The 23,652-nt window shown below is 37.5% G+C and overlaps 1 protein-coding gene across 4 annotated transcripts in view; it reads left to right on the top strand.

Moving 5' to 3' along the window:
* The window catches only part of CAPRIN1 (cell cycle associated protein 1), a 42,889-nt gene that overhangs the window by 4,974 nt on the left and 14,263 nt on the right, over window positions 1-23,652 (top strand). For 2 of the 4 annotated variants that reach the window (XR_014269330.1, XM_082485457.1), the window contains exons 3-14: window positions 5,059-5,121; window positions 7,056-7,142; window positions 9,609-9,847; window positions 9,965-10,047; window positions 12,328-12,465; window positions 13,839-13,891; window positions 13,978-14,064; window positions 19,029-19,184; window positions 20,059-20,167; window positions 20,635-20,696; window positions 22,854-22,964; window positions 23,491-23,640. Coding sequence is in view for 3 of the 4 variants with exons in the window: in XM_082485457.1 (XP_082341583.1) it covers window positions 5,059-5,121; window positions 7,056-7,142; window positions 9,609-9,847; window positions 9,965-10,047; window positions 12,328-12,465; window positions 13,839-13,891; window positions 13,978-14,064; window positions 19,029-19,184; window positions 20,059-20,167; window positions 20,635-20,696; window positions 22,854-22,964; window positions 23,491-23,640 (1,338 nt within the window). In the remaining variant the exon portion in view is untranslated. The remainder of the gene's footprint in view (window positions 1-5,058; window positions 5,122-7,055; window positions 7,143-9,608; window positions 9,848-9,964; window positions 10,048-12,327; window positions 12,466-13,838; window positions 13,892-13,977; window positions 14,065-19,028; window positions 19,185-20,058; window positions 20,168-20,634; window positions 20,697-22,853; window positions 22,965-23,490; window positions 23,641-23,652) is intronic. The other 2 variants (XM_082485458.1, XM_082485459.1) reach the window with 2 other exon arrangements.

Below are 23,652 nucleotides of genomic sequence, written 5' to 3'. Positions count from 1 at the left end.
CTTGTGAAGCTTGGTTTCAAATTTATCTTTGGAGATTACATTGGTGATTTTGAAACCAAGAAATAGTAGAATTTGTTTGAAACTATGTATTGAAAGCACAAATCTTTCTTTGAAACTTCTTTTGATAACAGTTTTGGATAATCAAGCTTCATATCTTAAAAACCAAGCAGGTTTATCTGTGAAGTTGGTGTTTAGTACTTTCTGGTTCCAGCTTGCTCTGTTTAGTTTTTAACTGGTTTATGTAGCATAGGGATTATTTCTCATGGGAAGTTCTGTTAACTAGATACATGGTGACTCCTTCAAGCTGTGGAAGATCTTCTAGTTATTTAAGTTTTTAAGATGCTGCTTTGATGTTTTGTTGATGCTTTTCCTGTTCTTTCAGGAGAAAAGATACCCAGAATGCATTGGGAGAACCCAGTTTATGTTCTAGAATTCACTTGCTGTTGTAGAAGTAACTCATTTTGAACCTAAATGATGTGTAGAACAAAATGTAGGTGTCTCTCAGTGTAGTCAACTTACCTGTGGATTCATAGTGTTTCATAGTGGAGAATATATATATGCAGCCACCAAAACTTTTAGGAGTTTCACTCATCTGTGGCTTAACTTAGTTCAGGTTATGGTAGGATCAGTTCTTTTCTCTGTAGTCAACTCACCCAAGTTTAAAGGTTTACATTTCAAAGACTGCACATGCCCGTTCTGCATTTCTTTGGGAAGGAGTAGGTCCTGTGTCTCTGTCGCTGTGTGTTCGGTTGGATCAGGCTCCAACCCAGCTGTTGGCCTGCCTGTATGGCTGTCCTTGCTGGGCTGTGGGGAGCGGGAGAGTACCCCGTTTGGGATCAGTGTCTGCTGGGGTAAGCTGATCGTGAGACTGCAGTCTCAGAATTGGCATGTCTTTATCACTCGCTTAAAAACTAATATTTTTTTTTTCTAAACTGTCAAACTTAAGAGACTTTGGGGGGAAAAAACCCACAAGAATATTTACAACTGTTATTTCAAAAATTAATTCAGTTTAAACAGAAGACCTGTTTCCGTTCTGGAGTATTAATTTCAAAAATTAATTCAGTTTAAACAGAAGACCTGTTTCCGTTCTGGAGTATTGATGCAAGTGCTTTGTTACATCTTCTTGGTTCTAACTTGGGACTGAAACAGCTTCTTGGGACTTCTGTTAGGTGTGTAGATATGATAGGAAGTGTATCCAGACAGTGAACGTGAGACCTGTGAGTTTTTTTGAGAGGTTCTGAGCTTCCATGTTTCATTCCTGATACAGTTTGTGTTTTACCTTTTAATTTTTTTTCTGCCTATTTTTCTGAGGAAATGGGAAGACTGATGATGATTATTTTTAGTAATTTCGGGGCAGTCTTTACTGAGAAGTTAAACTGATGAATGAGTGTGGAGATGATGGTGGAAGTTGACTAAATTACAATGTACAAATGTGGAACAGGTTAATAAACTTCTGTTTTCTAGCTTGGCTTTTTTGTTCCAGTAGGAAATGTATAATGCAAATATTTTAAATTTTGGATTATCTTAATTGCTTAATGCTGTTAAGATACATGCGTTTTTTGAGAGGTCTCAGAAAACAGACTTGCAGTAGTCTCCTCCATCTTTTCTTTGCTTCCAGCGAAGTGTGCGTTACAAAATGTTTACTTCAGCTGGTTGAAGAGGTTACCTTCTCCCCTTCCACCTTACCTTGCAGCTTGTCATATATGCTTGTGCCTCTAACTGGTATAAAACATACCACTGAAATTATCTGATTAAATATAGTGCCTCCCTCCTGCTCCTGGCCCCCTTTTTTAAGGGTTATTTTTAATCAGATCATTCCAGTGATCCAGTTTATAGCATAGCACTGTAAATGACTGTAACAGCACAGCTGAGTGGTCAGGCATTTTAAAAGCAGTATTGTTTTTGAAGCTAATGCCGTGTAACTGCGTTTATTTTTTTTTTTTTTTTTCCACTTTGGGAGGACATTTTTGAGGCAATTCAGAGAAGGTAATGAGAACTCGAGTGTGAGGGGAACGTATCTGTTACCATAAGGTAACTCTATTTTGGATTCCTATTGAAATAAAATCTAGGGCATACTTGAGCAATCCCTGGGAGTTTATATGTAGTGCTTTTCTCCTAGGGAACTCCAAAATACTTCAGGTATCTCAGTGGAAAAAGAGCTGAAGCATGGTGGCTTGCTATCTGCAGAACTGGGGTCTGCTGACTCATGAGCTGTTTAATAGACAATTTACATGCTCACTTTGCCGCTCGAGGTTTTTTTTTTTCCCCGCTGGCCTAGCTTTTATGCTTCAAGATGTATGTCCGTGATGAGTGAGGATGAAGTTGCGTGTGGGGGGTAAAATTAAGAAGATCTTTACTTCTTGCAGACACTGCAGTAGGTTGCTAAGCAGAAATTTTACTGCAGTTATTTTACAGCACTAGTGCTGCTCTTAGATTGCTGTTAGTTGACAGTACAGATTGAAAAGAAAGCATTTTGCTTCTCTAATATTTTTGTGTAATGCAGCATTTGGATTTTACAGTGTCTTTGGGATGATAGAAAAATGCTTGCTTGGCATTTGAAATCTTTGTGATGACACGTAACTAAATACACATTTGCTTGTCCTCTGCATTGCAGCTGAAAGGGTTTTCCTTCCTATGCTTTTACCTTTCTGATAGGATTTTTTTTTTAGGGAACAAAAAGTAAAGAGAAGTAACTTTTCTTCTATTCCTAACAGTTAGAAATAGATGTGTTACCCTTTGGGTTTTAGTTGATAAATTGCTGAATAAAAATGAACAAAGCATTTACATTAGACCTAAGAATATTTGACCATTTAAGAAAACTTACTCACTGTTCCAATGTATCATTGCAATATGCATAATCTGAAGATACCAGCCATGCTGAAGTGAGGCTGCATGGAAAAACTGCAGGAACAGTTGTAGTTATTGAGGATATTTTTGTCTCTTCCCTCCCTTATGCCCTTAGCCACCAAAATGGATTATGTGTTTTGCAGCATAATTTTGCAATACGTGTTTTCTTCAACAAAGTTGATCTAAGTAGTGTTCTTCTAGAATTTGATGTTCTATCCTGTTTGTTTTACTGTTGTTACTGTTTATGGGTTAGTGTTGGAAACTGCATCACAGAAATTGGTGAGGTTTTTTGATGCATTTTTATAGGCACTGTTTAAACTGTCTCATATTAGCAGTCTATTTACTGTGCGGCCTCACAAACAATTGCATCAGTGTGACCAAGGGAATTGTAATCTGCAGAATAGGAGTAAGTGGCTTGAGCAAGCAGGAACTTTAAAAAATTTCTTTGTCTGCAAAGCCAGTTCGTTGTAGGATTTAAGCTACCTTAAGCAGTGGAGGCTTCAGTTAACCTGGCTGGCTTTGCATTGGGGCATTGCAGTGTTTGAGCTCTTTACCCTCCCCTTTAGACTTCACAGCTCAGCTACGATCTCTTAAATCATGAAGACTTCTTTTGTGACTGTCCGACCATGTCATCATCTATTCTAAAATTAGTATGTATAGGAGTAAACTGACCTTGTTTCCTGTTGTGGTAGTTTTCCAATATGCCAAATCCTCTTCAGGGGTATTTTTTTTTATATATTACCAACTGTGGCTGCTGCATTTGACAACTATTCCTCTGCTAGTGTCTGTATCCAGCATGAAATTCCCAGTAATATATTTTTGGAGCTCAGGAAGTTCTTACTACTTTGACTTTGCCTGTGCCGTTACTGACTCTGCTACAATGAAAGATAAAGAAGTTAAGTGTTAAATCTAACCTGTAGGATTTCCAAAGAAATATACTGTTGGCGCTAGCTGACATGAAAAGGACCAAGTCTCATAAGGGTGGTTATGTGTTCCAGTAAGTGATGCTGGGCATCAGATACTTTGTTAGAGGAGCTTTCTTGTTAAACTGTTTAAGAGACTTTGATCTTTTCAAAAGGTCTGAGACGGAGCGTAGAAGTTGAATTAGCTAGAAAAATATCAATAAAATATTTACCTGAAATATCCTGAAACAAAAATACTAAAAAACCAAAGACCACAACCACCAAAATAACCTGTCATTCTTTGGCAAGTATAAACTCTGAAACAGTGGTTGCATCAAGGTTTTAATTATTGTCCATTCAAAATGAAGTGTTTATGTTTGCTTTCATTTTCATGTTGTTATGCTAGATTGGGAAGATAGTTGTTAAGGATTCATTTTAATGGTTTTTTTAATAAGACCAAGGTAAATTTCACGAAAAATACAAGCACGTGTGATAATACAGAAATGGTGAAAGCTTAGAGCTTAATAGTTAGTTGTGTTGTTCTTACAGACATTGCTTCCTTTCTAAGAACCTTTCTACTTAACCTGTACGTTCTTTGTTGCTTCTGGCACGCATAAGTTTTACCTGCTTTTGGCTAATGCTAGTGTTTTGTATATTTTTGTATTTAGGCAGATTAGAGAACTGATCCTGCTGAAAATTAACCTAATGATTCCTTTTTCAGTTTCTCCCCATGAAAAAGAAATTTTAATGCTCTTTAACAAAAATATTTTAGAGCTATTAATATGAATTGTGTTGGTGGGCATTCTTGCACAAAGGATTAGAAACTGTTTTAAATTCTTTAAAACTATCTTAACTGATGCAAGTACAAAGAATTATAGTTCTGAATCTTATTAGCATTGACTGTTTTTTTTAGTCATGCTTTTGGTATTGTAGTGATACAGTAGAAATAAGCTCTGACTCAGAACTGAGTTCAGCTCTCTATTGTTTGGACCGAAGGAAATGTGCATTGAGAGTGCTCTCCCCATTAGAAGGAATGTGTGTTTCCTCAGAAATTAAGACTAGTCGTGAAGATACATTGTGATAGCCAAATAACGTTAAAATATTTGTCTCTTGGGGAAGTATTTACATTTTTTTAACCCAGAAGATAAGTTTTCTCAGGTACTATTTCTACATAATAGTTGCATGCTTGTGTAATGCGTTACGTTCTATGTTGACTGTAATATTACAGTATCTAATTTTGTTAGCACAAGTAGAAAAAAGCAGTAACCTGATTTTGGTTCCTCGTAATAGCATTTTTCTTTCTTTTCAGAGCAAACTTGATGATTACCAGGAACGAATGAACAAGGGAGAACGTCTGAATCAAGACCAACTGGTAAAAGGAAAAAAAAAAAAATACTAACCAGATCTCTGTTAAATTGTTTTGTGATCTCAGTGGGAAAGGAAGAGATGAATTTTGCTTCCCCTTTCCCTTTGTTAAAAGCTAGATTTTTCTGAGCTCTGACTTGGCCTCAGTTTTTTGTTGCCTAGAATATCTCAATTTTTCTGTTAATCAGAAACTGAAGGAAAGGGTAGATGAACGTGTTGTAATGCTTTATGCTTGTTGAGGTTAGGTTGTAAATAAGCTGTGGTGAAAATTAGCACATGTTAAAACCTAGGACTGTTGAAAGAGCTAAGTGATACCTTTGAGGTTCTCTGGACATCATCCTTTTCTTTGCAGAAAATGTGCCCAGGGAGAATTTCAGGAGCTTAGTCACTTGGTAGCTTGTAAATATTGTGCAGTCTAGTTAGAGATGTAGCCTAGACCAAGCTCTGAAGGGCTGTGAAAATAAGCTATGTCCATCCATGTGTACATCACAGCTCTCAGTGCAGCAGATACGACGCTCTAGATAAGCTGGACTTACTGGGCGTATGTTGCTTCTCTCCTTGTTGGGGCTGGTTCTTAAAGTAGGTTATAGAGCTTGACTCAACAGCAGTTTTCCAGTTGTAATAAATGTAAAGCAAGTATCGAATTAAATTCAGTTGTATCATGCAAACATGCGTATTGATACTTAAAGAGATTACCAGATGCTCAGTAATCAACAATATTTTGATGATGATTTTTAACATTGAAAAGAGTGAAGAAAAAGAAAACGTATCCTGCAACTACTGCAACTGTTGACAATTAAAGGAATTAGTTGCTTCCCTTGGTCCACGTGGTCTTTTTATCTGCCTAGGCTTCCCTTTGGTTCTTCTGTGCCAACTGAAAACTGAGATGTCACTGATCTATATATTTTTATTTTTCAATGGTGTATTGTGAAAACAAACCATGAGAAGTTTTCTGTTTGATGAGCAGGGAAGATAACTGAAATCTCATATTGAGGAGGGAAGCTCATGAATTAAGTTTTATGAAGACCACAGCCTGACTACTGCACTTCATAAAGATAAAATCTTTTTTTGGTTGCAGAAATACTGAAAGTATTTGTTATTTTCACTTATGTTTTCTGCTTCTACAAATCAGCTAAGAATGATGAATTTCGTAAATAACCTAATGTATATCTAATACGTACTATGTGTATATGTGTAAGTATCTTAGCTATATTACAAATGGAAATCCTTAAGAAAAAAAAAAAGGCGAATACATGCTCCGTGCTTTTCAAAGAAAGTATGACCTTACCTTTTCTTTGGCTCAATTGTTCTTGCCAAGAACATATCCATTATTAATTTTGTCACAGCAGGAGTGTATGTGTCTTAGCTGTTTATTTTTTTTTCCCCTGAGTTGACTCTGTACTCAGTACTGCAAAGTTGGATTAAGGAGTTTGGATTGCTTTGGTGCAAATCAGAATATCAGATTTAAGAAAATAGCAAATACAGGTTTCTGGAGAAGGGAGCATTATGGTGTGTATAGCATTTTGATTTTTGGCTCTGACTCAAGATAACAATGCATTAATTCTCAAACATTTATCTCTTGAGCAATATTTATTTGCCGGATTACCATTCTCCCCCATTCCCCCAGCCTGCTGGTTAGTTTTTGTCAGAAGCTGTCTAAAGCCAAACATTAAACCAGTATGTCATGCGTGTGAGCATATATATGTGTATACTTTAGCAGATTTAACTAAGAAACTAGAGGCCCTAAAGACATCCACAAGTCTCTTCAGTGTTTTGTGAAAACAGTGAAAATAAAAACTTGAGTTAATATTGTTGACGGCAGTCCTGTTCAGGGATGCTGTGTCTCACTTAGGAACTAAAAATGTGGGAATTTTTTTGTTGGAAGTATGTGTTTTGTTCTATTTGTGATGGCTTACTTTTGTGTTTTCTTTTTTTTTTAAGGATGCGGTGTCAAAATACCAGGAAGTGACAAATAATCTGGAATTTGCTAAAGAACTGCAGAGGAGTTTTATGGCTCTGAGCCAAGACGTAAGTAAAGAGCAAGTGGTGCAATGTGGGCTATCAGCTGCAATACCAAGCACTTGGGCTTTAAACTCTCTTTTACCAATATTGGATGCAGTAGTTGCCTCTATTTACAGATATTAATTGCTCATGATTTCTTGTATGTTTGGCTGTTTTCTTTTACTCTGTGTACTAGTTTGTGTTGGGTTTTCTGAAGACTATTCCTAAAGATTTTTCTGATGGACTACATAAATATACGGGAACAAAAATAATGTAACTTTTTGACAAAACATAACTGTTGGAAACAGTGTGATTGCAAAACAGGCCTGTCATGCAACATTATAATCAGTCACTTACTGCCAATAGTAACATTTTCTTACGGACATTTCACAGGCCTGCTTCTCTTTGGCAAGTTGCTGAGGGTTTTCATTTCTTTGTATTACCATAGGATATGAAGTCTCAGCAATTGAAAGCATTGCAGTTCCTTTTTCAAGGTTCTTTCTGTCTTGTTAATTGCAAAGACAGTGTGAAACTTCAGTATGGGACAAGATGAGTACTATTTTCATAAAGGATATGTTGACTGAATACTAGTAAAACGGCTAATCTTTTGGATTGGTGTTTTATCAAGGATGTAAATTAACAGTGTAATCAAGAGTAAGTACTAAAACTCTTTTAACAGTCAGTTCCAGCTGTATGAACAGCTTTGCTTTCTCTTGTGCCAAGAGCTGCGAACAAAAAGACCCGCTTTAGACCTCTGCAGTATCATTGCAAGGAAGAATTAACTCTGGGGCAAGCTCAAAGCGTAACCCATTCTACAGGACTGGAAGATTCTAAATGCAGTAATACATTTAGAGTTAATGAGTTACAGAAAGAGCAGCAACATGGGTAGAATTCATTGTGTAGTCGATGTTAGTGCAACAGACTGGTCTAATGAGTGTATTAAGTTTGTGAACAGACTATGTGGTAATTTGAAGGGCATCAGCGTCCTCACATTGTAAACTGCTTTCTACGTTCGATGTGGTTGTAAATTTGTAGGCTTCTAAGTGAAGCTGTTTCTTTGCTTTTCTTGCATCAGTGTTCCATGTATGTTTATGGAAAGTTAGTAATGAAGAACTTTCATCTTCGAACAAGTTTGTCCTGAAATATTTCCCTAGTCAGCCGACTGCTAAAAGAAGCGAGTGAATTCAGGAGTAATAAATTGGTGCTCCGCTTTCAAACTTGGCAATTTTTCCTGGTTGGAGTTAGTTTTCATATAGTTGATTTTAAGATATGTCTTTGATTTTAAAAAGAAATTTAGATGCTTCAGAGGGAGAAAGTTGCTGTTGCGGGTTAAATTTTTTGAAAAAGAAGATTAGAGTTTTGTATCTTTACAAAGTGAGCAAGCTGAATTTTGGATGCTAGATATTTGGATTAAGAACAAGAACGGAAGAAATGCCGTGTAGGTTTAGACTAGTGATGCTTTTAGACCAGTATTATGACAGTGGTTTTAAAAGGTACTATGTAGAGTACAAGGGTGATGATTATCTGTCTTCCATTCTCTTCCAGCATCTGTGATCCTCAGCAGAATGTTAGAGTAGATGCATTCCTGTTCCCTTTGGTGTCTGTGGATCTCATGTCCAAAAACTTGTTCAAATTCTTCTTGAACTTGCTGATACCATCTATCTCCCCAGCCTTTCATGGCAGAACATTCTATGAGTTCCCTCCCATGGCATCTAAGAAACAAGAGTACTTTTGTCTATCTGTTTTAAGCTGATCTCCTAGTAGTGTCAATGAATGCCTCCTACTATGATGGAATATGGTGACTAACTGCTCTGTTCATGTTATCTGCTGGCCTTTGTGGCCTTTATGAAAAATCTGGATCACCCATACTCCTGCAAATTGAAGAACCCAAGACTTAGGCTCTGCTTATGAGGCAACTTCTCTGTCCCCTTAATCATTTGAGTCGTCCTTTTCTGTACCTTTTTTAATTGCTGTAAGTCCTTGAGTTATGGAAGACAGAAGTTGTAAATAGCCACAATGTTTGTTTCAAAGGGACTTAATTTTGTACATTTTTGCCACTTCCATCTAGATCAAAATCACTTAGTGTTTACAGAATAATTCATAAAGGAAGCAGCTAATAGCAAGCTGGGTTTGTTTGAAATAACACGTTTGTGTCTGAAGCTTTAGACGTGGTAACTGCAGTTACCTAGCTGCTTGTAAGTCATGGAGTACAGACTTCAAGTAAGAATATGATCAAGAGTCAATATGATCGAAGGTTTGTGGCAATGATTGTAAAGTTTCCTTAATTTGCAGGGTTTGACTCTAGTTAAGATATTCTTCAAATTTTCACAGGTTATTCTGCTGTAATATTAGGTTGATAAGTGGCAGTTCAACACCAACATTGATCTCATCAATAAAAGACACTTCAAATCTTCCCCCCCCCCCGAGTTCACTACAGAATCTTTCTTAAACAGAAAGTTTAAGCAATTTAAAATTTCTTTGCATTTTAAACAGATCCAGAAAACAATAAAAAAGACAGCTCGCAGGGAGCAACTGATGCGAGAAGAAGCTGAGCAGAAGCGTTTAAAGACTGTACTAGAGCTACAGTTTATTTTGGACAAGTTGGGTGACGATGAAGTGCGCAATGACTTGAAACAAGGATCAAATGGAGTGCCAGTACTGACAGAGGAGGAACTGACAATGCTGGATGAATTTTACAAGCTAGTTTACCCTGAACGGGACATGAACATGAGGTAGGCTTACAGTAAAGTATTTTTCTTCATAGCTGTCAGTCAGTTAAGGATATATTTGTACTGTGGTAATTTAAAGACTTGGTAAGAAATTAACTTCTACTAATAAATTTTTTTAAGGTTGAATGAGCAGTATGAGCAAGCATCTGTTCACCTGTGGGACTTACTGGAAGGGAAGGAAAAACCAGTTTGTGGAACAACCTGTAAGTATAGTTTTTGTATGTAAGTGATCGCGCACTTAATTTGTGCTTGAACTAAAATACAGTGTCTGATATAAGAGAACTTTGGCAGTTAATTATCTTTCTGAGTTTTTAGAGTAGGTACTTTTTTTCAGGCCTTAGCTAGGCTGTAATAGAATAACTTACTGAAGTGTGAGCTTAGAGCATGGTGAATTCTTTTTTTACTGATGCAGCATTACTCTGTTAAAGCTTAGTCTGTTCCTGCTGTTTCAGCAGTATTCTGCTGCTGGTGGTGCTTAGTAGCAATTCTTTGTTTTCTGGAAACGTGTGTGTGAACAAGGAGCTTTGTCAATAATAAGGCCATGCCAGTTCATCTGTTAGGCCATATTTAGTGTGATGTTCTGCTCCCCCTTTTCTCTTGCAAAAAGCATTCTGGTTTTGCCCTGTTTTGATTGATTAACTCTAAATCAGGATGTGATCATGCAGATGGACTGCTTTCTTGCAGAAATGTAAATTTTCACAAGTATATACCTTTTAACATCAAACCTTAAGAAAATGGCTCTGCTACACAGTTGTCTTTTTGTATCATGGGGAATTTTTAGGGTTTTTTAATTGGAAATTGATAAAGTTTTAGGGAATAATATCCTTTTTTGTAGGTAAAATGGCTAACAACCTTCCCCCACTTGAAAAAAATAAATTCGATTATCCTTATTATATTAGAGCAATATTGACCTGTTGAAAGAGGTTTTTGTGTTCTGTTCATAGAAAGTGAAACAATCATATTGCAATTGTTATCTAACTTGCTTTATTGAGGAATGATACACAGGAGATCATAAGATACTGTGACCTTAATGGTAAGATTTTCCTTGTTTGTGACAGAATAGGAAACTTCAAATTGCTTATATTGTTGAAATGAAATTTTGTGAGGAGGTACCAGGTTGGTATTTTCTTTAATTAATATTTGTTCTGCAAGAACTTGAGTCTGAAATGGTTGTGATGTTAGGTCTTTGTGAAAGCCGAAAGATATGGGCCACACACTTCTTTGAAGAGGTGGAGGAAGGAGAAGTTATGGGGATAGTTTTCAGGAGAGTGCTGATGTGCGCTTGGAGACCTAGTCATTCTCATTCTGGATGAAGTCATGCTGGGTATTGTATCTGGATTTCCCTATAAATACTTAAAGGGAGGGTGCCAGGAGGATGGGACCAGTCTTTTTTCAGTGGTGCCCAGTGATAGGACTAGAGGTAATAGGTACAAACTTGAACGTAGGAAGTTCCATCTAAATATGAGGAGGAACTTCTTTACTTTGAGGGTGGCAGAGCACTCGAACAGGCTGCCCAGAGAGGTGGTGGAGTCTTCGACTCCGGAGAAATTCAAAACCTGCCTGGACACTGTCCTGTGCAGCCTGCTCTGTCAGGGGGGTTGGACTAGATGATCTCCAGAGGTCCTTTTCAACCCCTATCATTCTGTGATCTCAGGATGAGCTTGTAGTGATGTCACTGGCGGGCATTGCTAGTTTGCTTTGTCTTGTAATAGGGATGGATGTTAATGTATCTCTGTGCTCTTCTGTGTGTACGTATTGATTCATGCAGTGGTCGTCACTTGCCAGAAGTGCATTGTGAATCTTCCATTTTGTGTCTGTTTTGGTGTTTGTGAGCCTAGACAGCCACTAATGCTGCCTTGCCAGTGTGGTTGATTGTTTTGGCTTAAGACACGACAGCATTCATCTGAGGCACTGAGTGCAAGCTTGTGCTTGTTTTGCTTATAAAGACTGTTCTGAGTCACTTCACCTCAGGGGAAGAACCTTCATGAATTACCGGTGTAGTTGTGTTTGTACTGACAGTTGTTTTGTAAGAAAGTGACTTACAGTAAGGTGTTTTTAATTAGATTACAAATAAATCAGTTACAGTTGATAAAAAAACTTCAGTGAGTTCCTAGAACTTTCCAAACTGAAAACTGAGCAACCGGATATTTTTGAAATAGCAGGAATAAGAGTATGGTAATTAAATTAATAAACTTTACCTCACTTTGAAATGTTTCACAAATCTTTTGAAGAATATTAACATACTCTTAAGATTCTCCTTGCCCTTCAGATTTTTCTGAACAAAAGTTGATTATTTATTGATTTATTTAATATGACCTAGTAAGACAGCAGAAATTCTTTAACACTAGTGTCCATGGATTAGCCTGGGACAGCGACATTTTCTCAGGAAAAGGGTAATAAAATTTATGTGGGATCTTTGGGAAGGAAAGAAAAGATTGTAGGATTGAATTACTGTTAATCTTTAACTTCTTCCATTTTCCTAGATAAAGCGCTAAAGGAGATTGTTGAACGTATTCTTCAAACTAGTTACTTTGATAGCACCCATAACCATCAGAACGGATTATGTGAGGAAGAAGAAGCAGCACCCGCACCTGCAGTAGAAGACACTGTAGCAGAAGCTGGTAAGAATATGAAGATCCCCTGTGACTAGCATATTTGTTAGTGTTGTACTGTCTTGTCTCTTTGGATTCGTTAGAACACAGTTTTAAGTGCTAAAACCACCTGTCTCAGTTTTTCAGGTGTGCTAGTATTTTGAATAGAAATGTTATTTCTTGCTAATTGGGTATACATCTGGCCAGGCAACATCTATAGGGGCAGTAAGCCATTCATTCAGCCCTGCTCTGAGCCATGGGGTAAGAGCAGCAGAGCTGTGTTCCAGGAGAGTTCTGTAAGGTTGACTTGCCACCTGCTACTTTGGAGGGTCCATAATGCTTTCTAATGATCACATCCTACATGTCTTTCGTCATCTGCAAGGAAGAGCTTACTGTTCTAACTCTGGAGTGTCAGCTGAATGAAGGAACAAGGTCACTTAATAGTACTTGTTTTGAAGACATCTTTCAGCATTTGTCTGTCCAATATGGCACTTGCTGAAATAAGAACCCAGGCTATCAATGAAAGTATTTAGAAGCAGGTTTATGCAAATGAAAATTATCTTTTTCCTATTTTGTTTTCTTGTAGAACTTCTCATTATGATTTATAAACAAAATCTTGTTTGTCTGTGGTATTAAAATTATAAAAGATTAAAGTTCTGGTTGCCTGAGGCTTTTCCATTTTTCAGTAGTTTCACCAGTTTGATCCTTTGTTATAAGGGAACAGTTTTTAAAGCAGAGAGTATGCTTATATACTGTAGAAGCTCTAGAATATGGTACCAACTTGAAAAAAAGATTCATGACCTTTTTTCCCTTTTGAATATGTTGTAGAGAAAGTTGAAATTTGGGGTAACTAAACATAACTCTTCATAGCAAGAATTTAATGTGATTTTTAAAACAATTTTATTTCAAGACTCTGAAAATCCTTGTTGTTCCTTAATTCCCTGCTAACGTCCTGTTATTATCTGAGACACAAGTTTCTTCTTCATCTACGTTGTGACGTTAAGTTTGTTTCTGAACCCAGCCAATACTTAACAGTACAAGTCAGCAATATTGAGGCTCTAATTTCAGATCTAATCAAAATCCCATCCCCTTGAAGGTGCCTGACAAGGCGACTCATTCCTTTACATATAGCAAGCTTCTAATATTAGATATTAATGTCACTCAGGAGGAAAAGCGTGTCCATTTATTCTTACCTAGCTGTACATCCTGTGTAGTAGTAGTCTATAACACTTCTTTAAAGTAAATGCCTTTGATGCATTTTTGCAGTCTTTATTTACCACACTTTAAAATTCTGCTTTTTTGGGGGGAGATTTTTTCATCTTACTTTGTATCTTCTAGGTCTGTAACATGGTTTTTGGTTTGGTGGGGTTTTTTTCCACATAAATGGTATATTTTTCTTACAGAACCTGATCCAGCAGAAGAATTTACTGAACCAACTGAAGTTGAATCAACTGAGGTATTATTCACTGGAAAGATTGTCATTTTGTATAGCTTTAATGCCACTTACTTTTACTTTCATACCCTTTCTTATTTTTATTTTAGTATGTAAACAGACAATTCATGGCAGAGACTCAGTTCAGCAGTAGTGAGAAGGAACAGGTAGATGAGTGGACAGTTGAAACGGTTGAGGTAAGATCTTGTGTACTGCAGGTAAAATTGCAATCCCTGTTTCCGCTGGCTCACAACTCATAGGTTCTAGTATTGCATCTCTTCTCCCCAATATATATATAAAAATACACACATTTAAATAGGCTTGGACTTACTACTCAGTCTTCAGTTACGTATTTAGCTCAGGAGTACCTAAAATAAACACTACACAGTCTGGCTAAGTTTGTGGAGAACTTGCTTTGTTCAATAGTGGCTTGCTTGGAAAAACAGGATATAAGTCTTAGGCTTAAGGAGACTTAAAAGATTTTTTTGAAGACTTTTTTTTTAGTAACAGAACTTTGCTGCAAATGTAGAACTTGCATTGATCTACACAGCTGCTGACAGCATGGCATAGTTGTGCGTTTCATTGCGTGCTTCCATGGAGAGGGAGCTGAAAATTAGTATCTCAGCTAATATCTACTCCAGATTGCATATGCATATCATTTGATGTTAAAATATGCCTGCCTGTGCATCTGTGCTTTCAAGAGCTGTAGTTCTTCAAGTGCTTAACTTGTTACTACTTTGCAATTGAGTGGTTGTTCACTTGTGATGTTTGTGGTACAATGCTATCGGGATCCATTCCCAATTTAGTAATTGAGACTCTAGACTTGACTACCTGTACCAGTCCATTTTACTGTATTACAATTTGTGTTCTCCACGTACTGGAAAGGACAAGTCACATGGAGTCATTCAGATGTTTGATATGTTGGAACTTGGGTTGTATTCCGTCTGTTAGGAACAGGTATGACCAGCAACTTTCAGGTGCTGGAGACTTAATTTTTGATTCACTTTAGCCTTCTGTAGCAGCAAATTACAGACGGTCAATTTTTTAGGCTCTCCTTGGTGTCTCCAGGCTCTTTTAAGTGTAGGAGTAGAGTAAATGTTCACAGTGAATTCAAGTGGTGAAAAAGATAGGAGCCATTTTAATATGATTATCTAATTTGCCCAATTTTTACATTCAGTCTGGCTGAAATTCATATCTTACAGTGTTGAAGACCACTAAGAGATTTAATAATACTTAGGAAGGGTGTGAGGCTCTTAAAACTAACCAGACAGCTTTGCCATGTACATGAATGATTTTGTTAGTATTGTGTCACAGTATTCCATTCCCTTGCTTTAAAAACCTTGAAATGTCATTGCTATTAAATGCACATTAAAGTCATGCTTGATTGTGATATTCTTACAAGGCACAGTATTTTAAAGTTAATGCTTGATTGGCTTCAATTTATCTTGAAATATACCCAAATTTCATCTGTGTTTATACTAAGAGTCCGGAGTAGCCTAGAGGTTGAGTTCTCTGTAGTTCTTAATAGAAGTAGTATAGATGAAGACATGAGAGTATAGGCAATGTCCTTATGATTAAAGCAAGTGTATTGCACAGTTGAAAATTCAGATGCAGAATTCTTCATGGGAATAATAATAATATGCAGTAAGCGTACTAGCATGGTAAAAGAATTCAGGTTGTAGTTTTGTATCAGACCGATTTCAGAAACTCCTGCTTTTCCATGAGTCTTTACTAGTCAGCTAAATCTGGATTGTATCGCCTTTGTTTTCATAGAACAATGCAAATAATACATACTTCAGTTCTCCTTTCTGTCCCAATTTCTTGGACTATGTACAAATAAGCAATTTGAAGACGCTTCTTTATAATTAAGAACCTTATTTTCTCAGATGCAATGCAAAAAGGGGAAATTGAGAATAACTGTCTTTGAAAATTACTCTTGCTGTTCTTGCTGGCAGCCAAAGCCCATTTCCCATGGGAATGCAACTGAAATGTCCTTTGGGAAGATGATGATACACATTGTATAGAGCCATTGTGCTCTTCAGCTCAAGGTGGCTATGGCATTAGTAGAGTAAGAGCTGTGAATGATAGCTATTCATTTGGAAAGCTGATAGTATTCTAAAAGAGAACATTTACGCAGAAGATATCCATAATTATTTATGAAGAGGAAGGCTATCACAAACTCGTCTCTTTTTCAGTAACCGTTGAGTAGATGTGATACATTCAAGATTTCTGTGGTGTGGTATGTTTATAGTTTGAAAAGTGACAGTGTCTCACAATGACATTTCTGTATGGGCCTTCCATAAGTTACAAACTGGAGAATTTGTTCATGAATTCTCAAAAGTGTATTTGCATTTTGATTATATGATGTTTTAATTTTGGTGAAGATGTGCTTTATTACTAATAGTGGGGGGTTTGTGGGGTGTTTTGTTATTTTGGATTTTGGGGCCTGCTCCTTGTTGTTGAGGTTTGTTTATTTGATTTTATATTTTTTTAACTGCTTCCTTTTTAATAAGTATCTGAATCCGCTTGTATAGAAAGTTCTCTGTCTTAGATTATGGAGCTTTGGATGGACATGTGTGTGTGTTTTGTAGAACTGGAAACTCTGTTCTGTGACTGCCAGAATAGAAGTTCATTCTGGTTGGTTTGTGGTCTCATTAAACTCCTGTATTTTTACCTCTCCTCCTTTCCTTATTCTTTGTCCCCTGGCCTTCTCAATCCTGCTGTCCTCCTCTGATTGTGTCTGGGCAGCTCTGCCTACCGAGAAGGTCGAGGGGCAGGGTGGCAGGAGGCAGGGTGGCAGAAGGTGTGAGCATGCAATTTCTGCTAGTCTGCAGAAAAAGAAAAAGTTTCACCTTGCTGCTCTGCGCCCAAGATGAATGGAGATATATATATGGTCGGGTAATAATTGCTTTTTGAATAACGATCCTTATATTTGAGTAGTCTCTGTACCTTTTTCATGTAGCAGACTGTTAGAAAGCTGTTAACTATAGAAGTACAGCCTGTCCATTGGCAATGTAATATGTGAAACTTGAATAATTTTTTGTAGTAGTCTCATCCTACTGTGATTGTAATAGGTCAGAGCGCCTGGTAGTGATAAGTCTAAAGGAATAGGCCCTAAATAGTTCCTTTGACACTAAAAAAAGAGGTTTGAAAAAGAGAATGTAAAATGTTAAGCACCATCTGAAGTTACTGTACTATTTGTGAAAAAGGAAAACGTTTGCTAAAATTTTGTCCCTGTTCTGTGTTCTTGATTATGCCATCAACTTGTTTTTTCTTGAAAATACTGAATTGTTACGAATGACTTGGACTTCGTAAGTTGAGTGATAGTACTCAAATAATTGAGAACATTTTTGGCAATAATTGTGGAGGAGATGAGTAGCTGCTGGTTTTACCTCTGAAGATTCACCTAGTCATCTGGCTTGCTTTTTTCCTTTACTTTCATTTTAAAGCTTTGTAATGTGCGAGAGGTCTGTATATGTGCTGTGAATAACATTTTCAAAATGGTGTTTTTTCTGCTCGCAGAGCTTAATTCTTAATTTGGAAACAGTCCATAATTTGGAGTTTGGGGACTGTAATACCGCAGAGCAGTTGTGCTTGTTTCCCAGTGTGGACAGCCTTAGAGTGTACTTCCATGGGAATTGTCACATTGCTCCCCCTTGGGTTGCTTATAGTGGAGATTTGGATCTGAAGGGAATTTTTAAGAGGAATGTAGGTTGTGGTTGGATTTCAGTTGTGTTTAGAGAAAATTTTTAAAGATCTTACTTAATTTTCTATTACAGCTGGCTAGGGATTTGGTCAAGGAAAGAGTCATTGGAGTTTGCGAGGCAATTGCATGTGCCGAATGTCACGTACAGACATGGTTTGTTTATCTGGGCAAGGAGTAGGCATCCTGCGAGACGCTGTAGGTTTCTTGGAGAGGTGTAAAAAACATTTAGAGGCTATAAGGGTAGGTACAGGGAGTTGAAGTTTGAAGTTCAGACCTATGATTATAGAACTGGTCTAAAACAGGGCTGTTTTGTCACTTGTCACAACTGCTGTACAAAACTGTTTTGCACAAAAATCTGTTCTGCAGTTCTAATAAGAAACCAGACGTTTTACATATTTATTTTGAACTTTCAGGTGTATGTATGCTAATTTATATCCTGTGCAACTGTAAGTTTAAGCCTTAGCTGTTTATCTGGAACATTATTAATAATGAAAAGCTCATGGGAATAGAGAAACAATTGACAAGTTTTTTTAAAGGACAGTTGTTGACATGAACGCAAATCGAAAATGGCAATTCTGTATTGTGGGAGTTGCCAAAGACCAAAACTAGTTAGGAATGTGAAAAGTGCTACTTTGTGCAGGTCAATTATCCTCGCAACTATATGTTTAAAGGCTGTTTGGTGATAGTTGTTCTTAGATGCTCCTGTTCAGCTTTCCTGGTTGCTCTGCTGTCTTTGATAGCTGATATTTGAAAGCATGTTGCTGTTTGTTGTACCTTTGTGTACGTGCACCATATTGGAATATCTAGTAAATCTGAGCTTTCTTGCCCTCTATAAGTTGTGCTTCTGCTTTTGGGCTTCAGTGTCCCCGCAGTGCTGTCTTGCAATCTTCCCGTCACGCAATGGTGCCTGCTGTTATCTGAGACCATAAATCAGCTAGCTAGGGTAACACCTGAGAACTCGGGTCTAGATGTGGCTATGAAAATTTAGACTTTTCAGGTCTTGAGAAAGACCAAAAAATTCTGACTCTGCTTACATTACCAGAAAGGTATGAGAAAAGAATTGTTATCCATATGTGCATATTTCTGAAACTTACTTTTCCCTAACTTTCTTTAAATTTCCAAATGTTGATAAATTGCTGTCTCAAATCTGCTCTAAAAAAATCCCTGTAATATTGAACAAATTTTTTTGTTAGTGCTGTTCTTAATGGGGAATAGAGTAGATGGAAAGCAAATAGAGCACAATCTTTAAACTCTCTCATCCTGTGAAGTGCTCAGATCAGTAGCTGGCCACCAGTATTGGCATGACTAAGAGGATGTAGTATTTTTCTTCAAGAACAGTAGTAATTATGACCATAATGTATTGGGCAATAGCCATAAATTTCAAGAACTACTGAGTCACTTCTGTGCAGTGTTATCTTAAGCTGAAATTTCAGTTGGTTGCTTGTTTCTTGCTAGGTTGTAAACTCGCTGCAGCAACAGACACAAGCTACGTCTCCTCCGGTTCCTGAACCTCACACGCTCACTACTGTGGCTCAAGCAGACCCTCTTGTTAGAAGACAGCGAGTACAGGACCTTATGGCACAGATGCAGGGCCCGTATAACTTCATGCAGGTATGATGAACCCACCATGGTACTGTGAAGCTAGAACCAAAGAAACACAAAATAGCACTTTTTGGCTATTAATCATGATTTAAAGAGTCTGCTGTAGCTTATTTGGAAAATACAGTGGTCTTGCAAACAGTATAGTGCTGTATGGCAAGATTTCATCCAAAGCCTGCAAACCTGTATTGCTGTCCAAGTACAATGAGAATGTTATTTAGCTTTTCAGTCCTTGTTTGTACTAAATCCACAGTGCAGGCAGAAAGTTGGGCATCACTGGGTGCTGTAGTGTGTATTCTGCTTAAGTGAGACCAGCAGTAAAATATCCCTTCTAGAAGCTAGTTCTAAATTTTGTGTTGCGAGAAACTTCTACGGCATGTGAAGAGAATACTTCTTGGGTTGCTTCTTGAAGGCTCTCTTGTAACTTCTAAAGTTAGAACAACTAGAAATGCATTGGGAGATAACGGAATACATCAGAGAAAGCTTCTCCTCTTCCTCCACACAGAAAGAGTGGACACCTTGGTAACAAATGAGGCATACGCTTCTTTCTTAGGTTCCTTTTTTTGTTTCTTCCTACGAACTGCTAGTTCAGGATAAAGAATAAAGAACTGCTGCCTATTCTGTCTGGCTATTAAAATCTCCCTCCAGTTTTCTCTTTGTCAGATAAATTGTAATTTGTATACGTGGACTGAATTTTTATTGTGATAAACACATTTCGGAATTTTTAGTATCTTCATTGATTTAAAATGTATGGTAAAACCAGCAATTGTGTAAATGTGGTCCGAGGTTCCTTTAGTGTAACCTGGTCATTTCTGTACTCTGAATGTTGATATTTTTAAAATGCAGTAAATTGGATTTTATTTTATTACTTTTATTTTTTTCCCAGGACTCTATGCTGGAATTTGAGAACCAAACGCTTGATCCTGCCATTGTATCTGCACAGCCCATGAATCCAGCACAGAACTTGGACATGCCACAAATGGTTTGCCCTCCAGGTTTGTAATGGTAAATCCTAAACATAAATATTGGGGAGGTCTGCAAGCCAGCTATTAGAAACGCTTCACTTACTGCTACGCAGTAAAGGGATCATCAGAAGCAATAATACTGTACTGTAAAGTGTGTTTTTTCTCAGAAACGTGATTGTACTTTTGAAGCATACTATTTGTAGACTTCAGATTCTCACTTGCTTCTAGATTTTACTTGAAAGTGTGAAACATTTTAAACTTTTTTAAATGGACAAAATGTAGTTTTCCTTAGCCTTTCGGAAATTGCTGGATTATTTTGGACAACTGGCAAAAACGTACTTTGCATGGAAATGGTCATTGGTATTTTGAGTATAGCTTTGCCATGCCGTCATCTTTACAATTATAGGCTCTCAAATAACTGAATTGAATAAGTTATTAATGCTATTCTGTAAAAGGTTTGATTGTACTATGTAATAAGTGAAATTATTTTACTTTAGTTCATGCTGAGTCAAGACTTGCCCAGCCTAATCAAGTTCCTGTGCAACCAGAAGCTACACAGGTACATTTTCAGTAAACTGTATTTTTGGTTGATTGATGTTATAATAGGACTTAATTCCTAACTATATGAAAAACAAAGAAAAAGCTGAAGCTCTGATTTGGGGAAATCTGTTATCTCCATTATCTCTTCAGCGTTGTCACTTACAATTATGACTATATACAGCTTTTAAGCTATGCGGACATTGCGTATTTTCTGTAATGGAGTCTTATCGGGCATTACCCTGTTCAGAAGACTGTTGGGTTCAAGGTTGAACTACAGGTTTATTGAGGAAACTGCATTTCTAATTAGAGGCCTCTTAACGGAAGGGTACAAGCCTGGAAGCGGTTGCAGTTTGCACTGCTCACTCTAATGGCCCAGTGTGGACTTCTCAACAGTTACCAGTTCTTTCAATCTGTGGAGCTCACACCAGTCTTCAAATTTGGGTTGTGGATGTGATTTTCATTTCCTAAATTGAGTTCCATGTGCCTGTGTGTTAGACTGCCACCACTTGAAATCTGTTTCACGTGTGACAGTGGTGAATTTCAAGGGTTTTTTCATGATTCAGAGGAAGGACTTTGTTTGGAATGCTGCTCTGTTGTCCTACTCTAATACAGGATTTTAACTTGAGGTTTTTCTGTCCATTCTGTTCAAGGTGGATTAATAATTTGACATGTCACAGAATCACAGAATGGTTTGGGTTTGAAGGGTCCTTTAAGATCATCTAGTTCCAACCCTGCTGCCCTGGGTGGGGAGGGACACCTTCCACTAAATGTCAGTGTTCTCTTTCATGTTAAGGCATATGTAGTAATATTTTTAATGTAGATAGAAGCAAGTTGTCCTTTATTTGTGACATAAATACCAAACCCAAAATATCTTGGTTAAAGGGCGGTCTGTATCTGTTCAAGTGGGCATCAGACCACAGATTTAATGAGTTAACTGTATTGTTTGTGGTGGTGTTTTGGACTTGTTCTGTTAAGGATGAGTCCCAGTTCCTTGCTTGGATAATATTGTAATACTGGAGTTTTATGGCAGTCAGGATGAGTTTGAATGTGGTGTTCAGTTGAGCTTTCCTGAAATGCCTGTTTATGTTGGATCTCTTTAACGTGCTTCTGCAGTGTATAAATGACTTACCTTTTCGTTAAGATGTGCCAGTTTCTTACTGAATTATCTAGTGATTAAAGAACTTCCTGATTTTGTATTGAGCATGTGTGGCATCTCTGAAGGACTCTGCTGGTCTCAAGTAATGAATGTGATCCCTGCAGGTGTTTGGAAACCAAAATAGAAGCCTGGATAGATTGTGTATCTCAGTGCTGGTAGTATAAATTGGTTGTGGTATCTTGTCCAGATTAGATCTGCAAATTTTAAGTCACTCTATTTGTATATAACAGGAATGTGGGTTTTCTTTTGAGTTTTCCCTGTATGTAGCTGCTGAAGTGCTAGTACTCTCAACTCTTTGTTGTATCTTTGTTTTTTTTTTCTTGTCAGAGTTCTCTCTGCACTAGTTTTTATTTTACTGTTAAATGATATCTGTGACTTTCTCCAATTGATTTTTTTTTTTTTTTTTTTTTTCTTATTTTCCTTACCTCAGTCAGTGCTGCCAGTGATTCCCTTAGGGATCTTGCAAGCAGTAGCTAAGCTTACCTCTTTCCTTTTGAATATTCAATGGGGTGATGCAGACACACCCATCAGTTGTTATCATTTGCCTCTTAAAGTCCCCGATAACCTTAAATGCAAAGTCCTCTGCTTTGTTGGCCAGAGTTTTCACTGGGCTCTGTGTAGGGAAGCAGAGGCTGTAAAATGAGCAAATTCAGTCCACTGGAAACCAGAACTTCTCTATTTCTGTATGAGCTTGGAGTTCTCTCATTCAGACTTCTGTATATTTCTCTCTCTTTCCCTGGTTTTATTGTAATGGTAGTTGGGGTTGCATAAGGAAGTGAGGAGGAGGATGTTCTTCAGTAAAAGCAAATCCACATCCATCTGACTCAGAAATATCCACAGAATACTATCTGGCAGGGGCTGGGTGTTAAAAAGTACTTAATTTTTAAGGGTTGTAAAGATTTGGTGGAATACATACTTTTACTAGAAAGTACCATTCATTCCAGAGTTCTGTGATACTTTTTGTAAAACTGTGTGTGAGCATCAGCTGACTTTTGGGGCCTTTGGGGTTTATCTTGTCAGGTTCCCTTGGTTTCTTCTACAAGTGAGGGATATACAGCCTCCCAACCCATGTATCAGCCTTCTCACACAACAGAACAACGGCCACAGAAAGAATCAATTGACCAGATTCAGGCAAGTCAGATTTCACAGGGGTGGGAAGGACTCTGCTTGCAGGTGTGATCAAATATTAGTCTATGTTTCTTTGTAAATAAAGTTTCATAATTTTAGTTACCTATTGATAGGGCTGCTTCAGTTCTGTTTAATTTCAAACTTTTGAGCCTGTCTGCAGCCAGTAGGTCCTTTGTAGTAAGACTTTTAACTTAATAGATTGTCTGTTTAGTTAGAGGTAACGTGCCAACATCAGCATATGAGCATCAGTGTTGTTGGCTTAGGAAATGTGTTTTATTTTTTTATGTTGGCTAGCAGTTAGCCCAGGAACTTGTTCATTTCCCCCTGTAGTTTTTTCTAGTTGTGTTTCAAGTTATTGAGGGAGAAGGCTGCTAGGTTTTTCGCCTCCCATTATGCCATCATGAATGAGGCTGTTCAGCTGAAGTAGAAAGTACTCATTTGTTGAGGTGGACCCGAGGCATTTTTACTTAAGTTACATTTTTTGGTATTATTCAAAAGCTGCTAAAATGTTGTTTGTTTTCATTATTAGGCTTCAATGTCACTGAATGCAGACCAGACCCCATCATCATCATCGCTTCCCACTGCATCTCAGCCGCAAGTGTTCCAGGCTGGATCTAGCAAACCTTTGCATAGCAGCGGAATCAACGTTAATGCAGCTCCATTCCAATCCATGCAAACAGTGAGTAGTAAA

Source organism: Vanellus vanellus (assembly GCF_965231255.1).
Source record: "Vanellus vanellus genome assembly, chromosome: 6".
NCBI lineage: Eukaryota > Metazoa > Chordata > Aves > Charadriiformes > Charadriidae > Vanellus > Vanellus vanellus.
The sequence above is the reverse complement of the archived record's forward strand: the minus strand, read 5'-3'. Positions and strand labels throughout refer to the sequence as shown.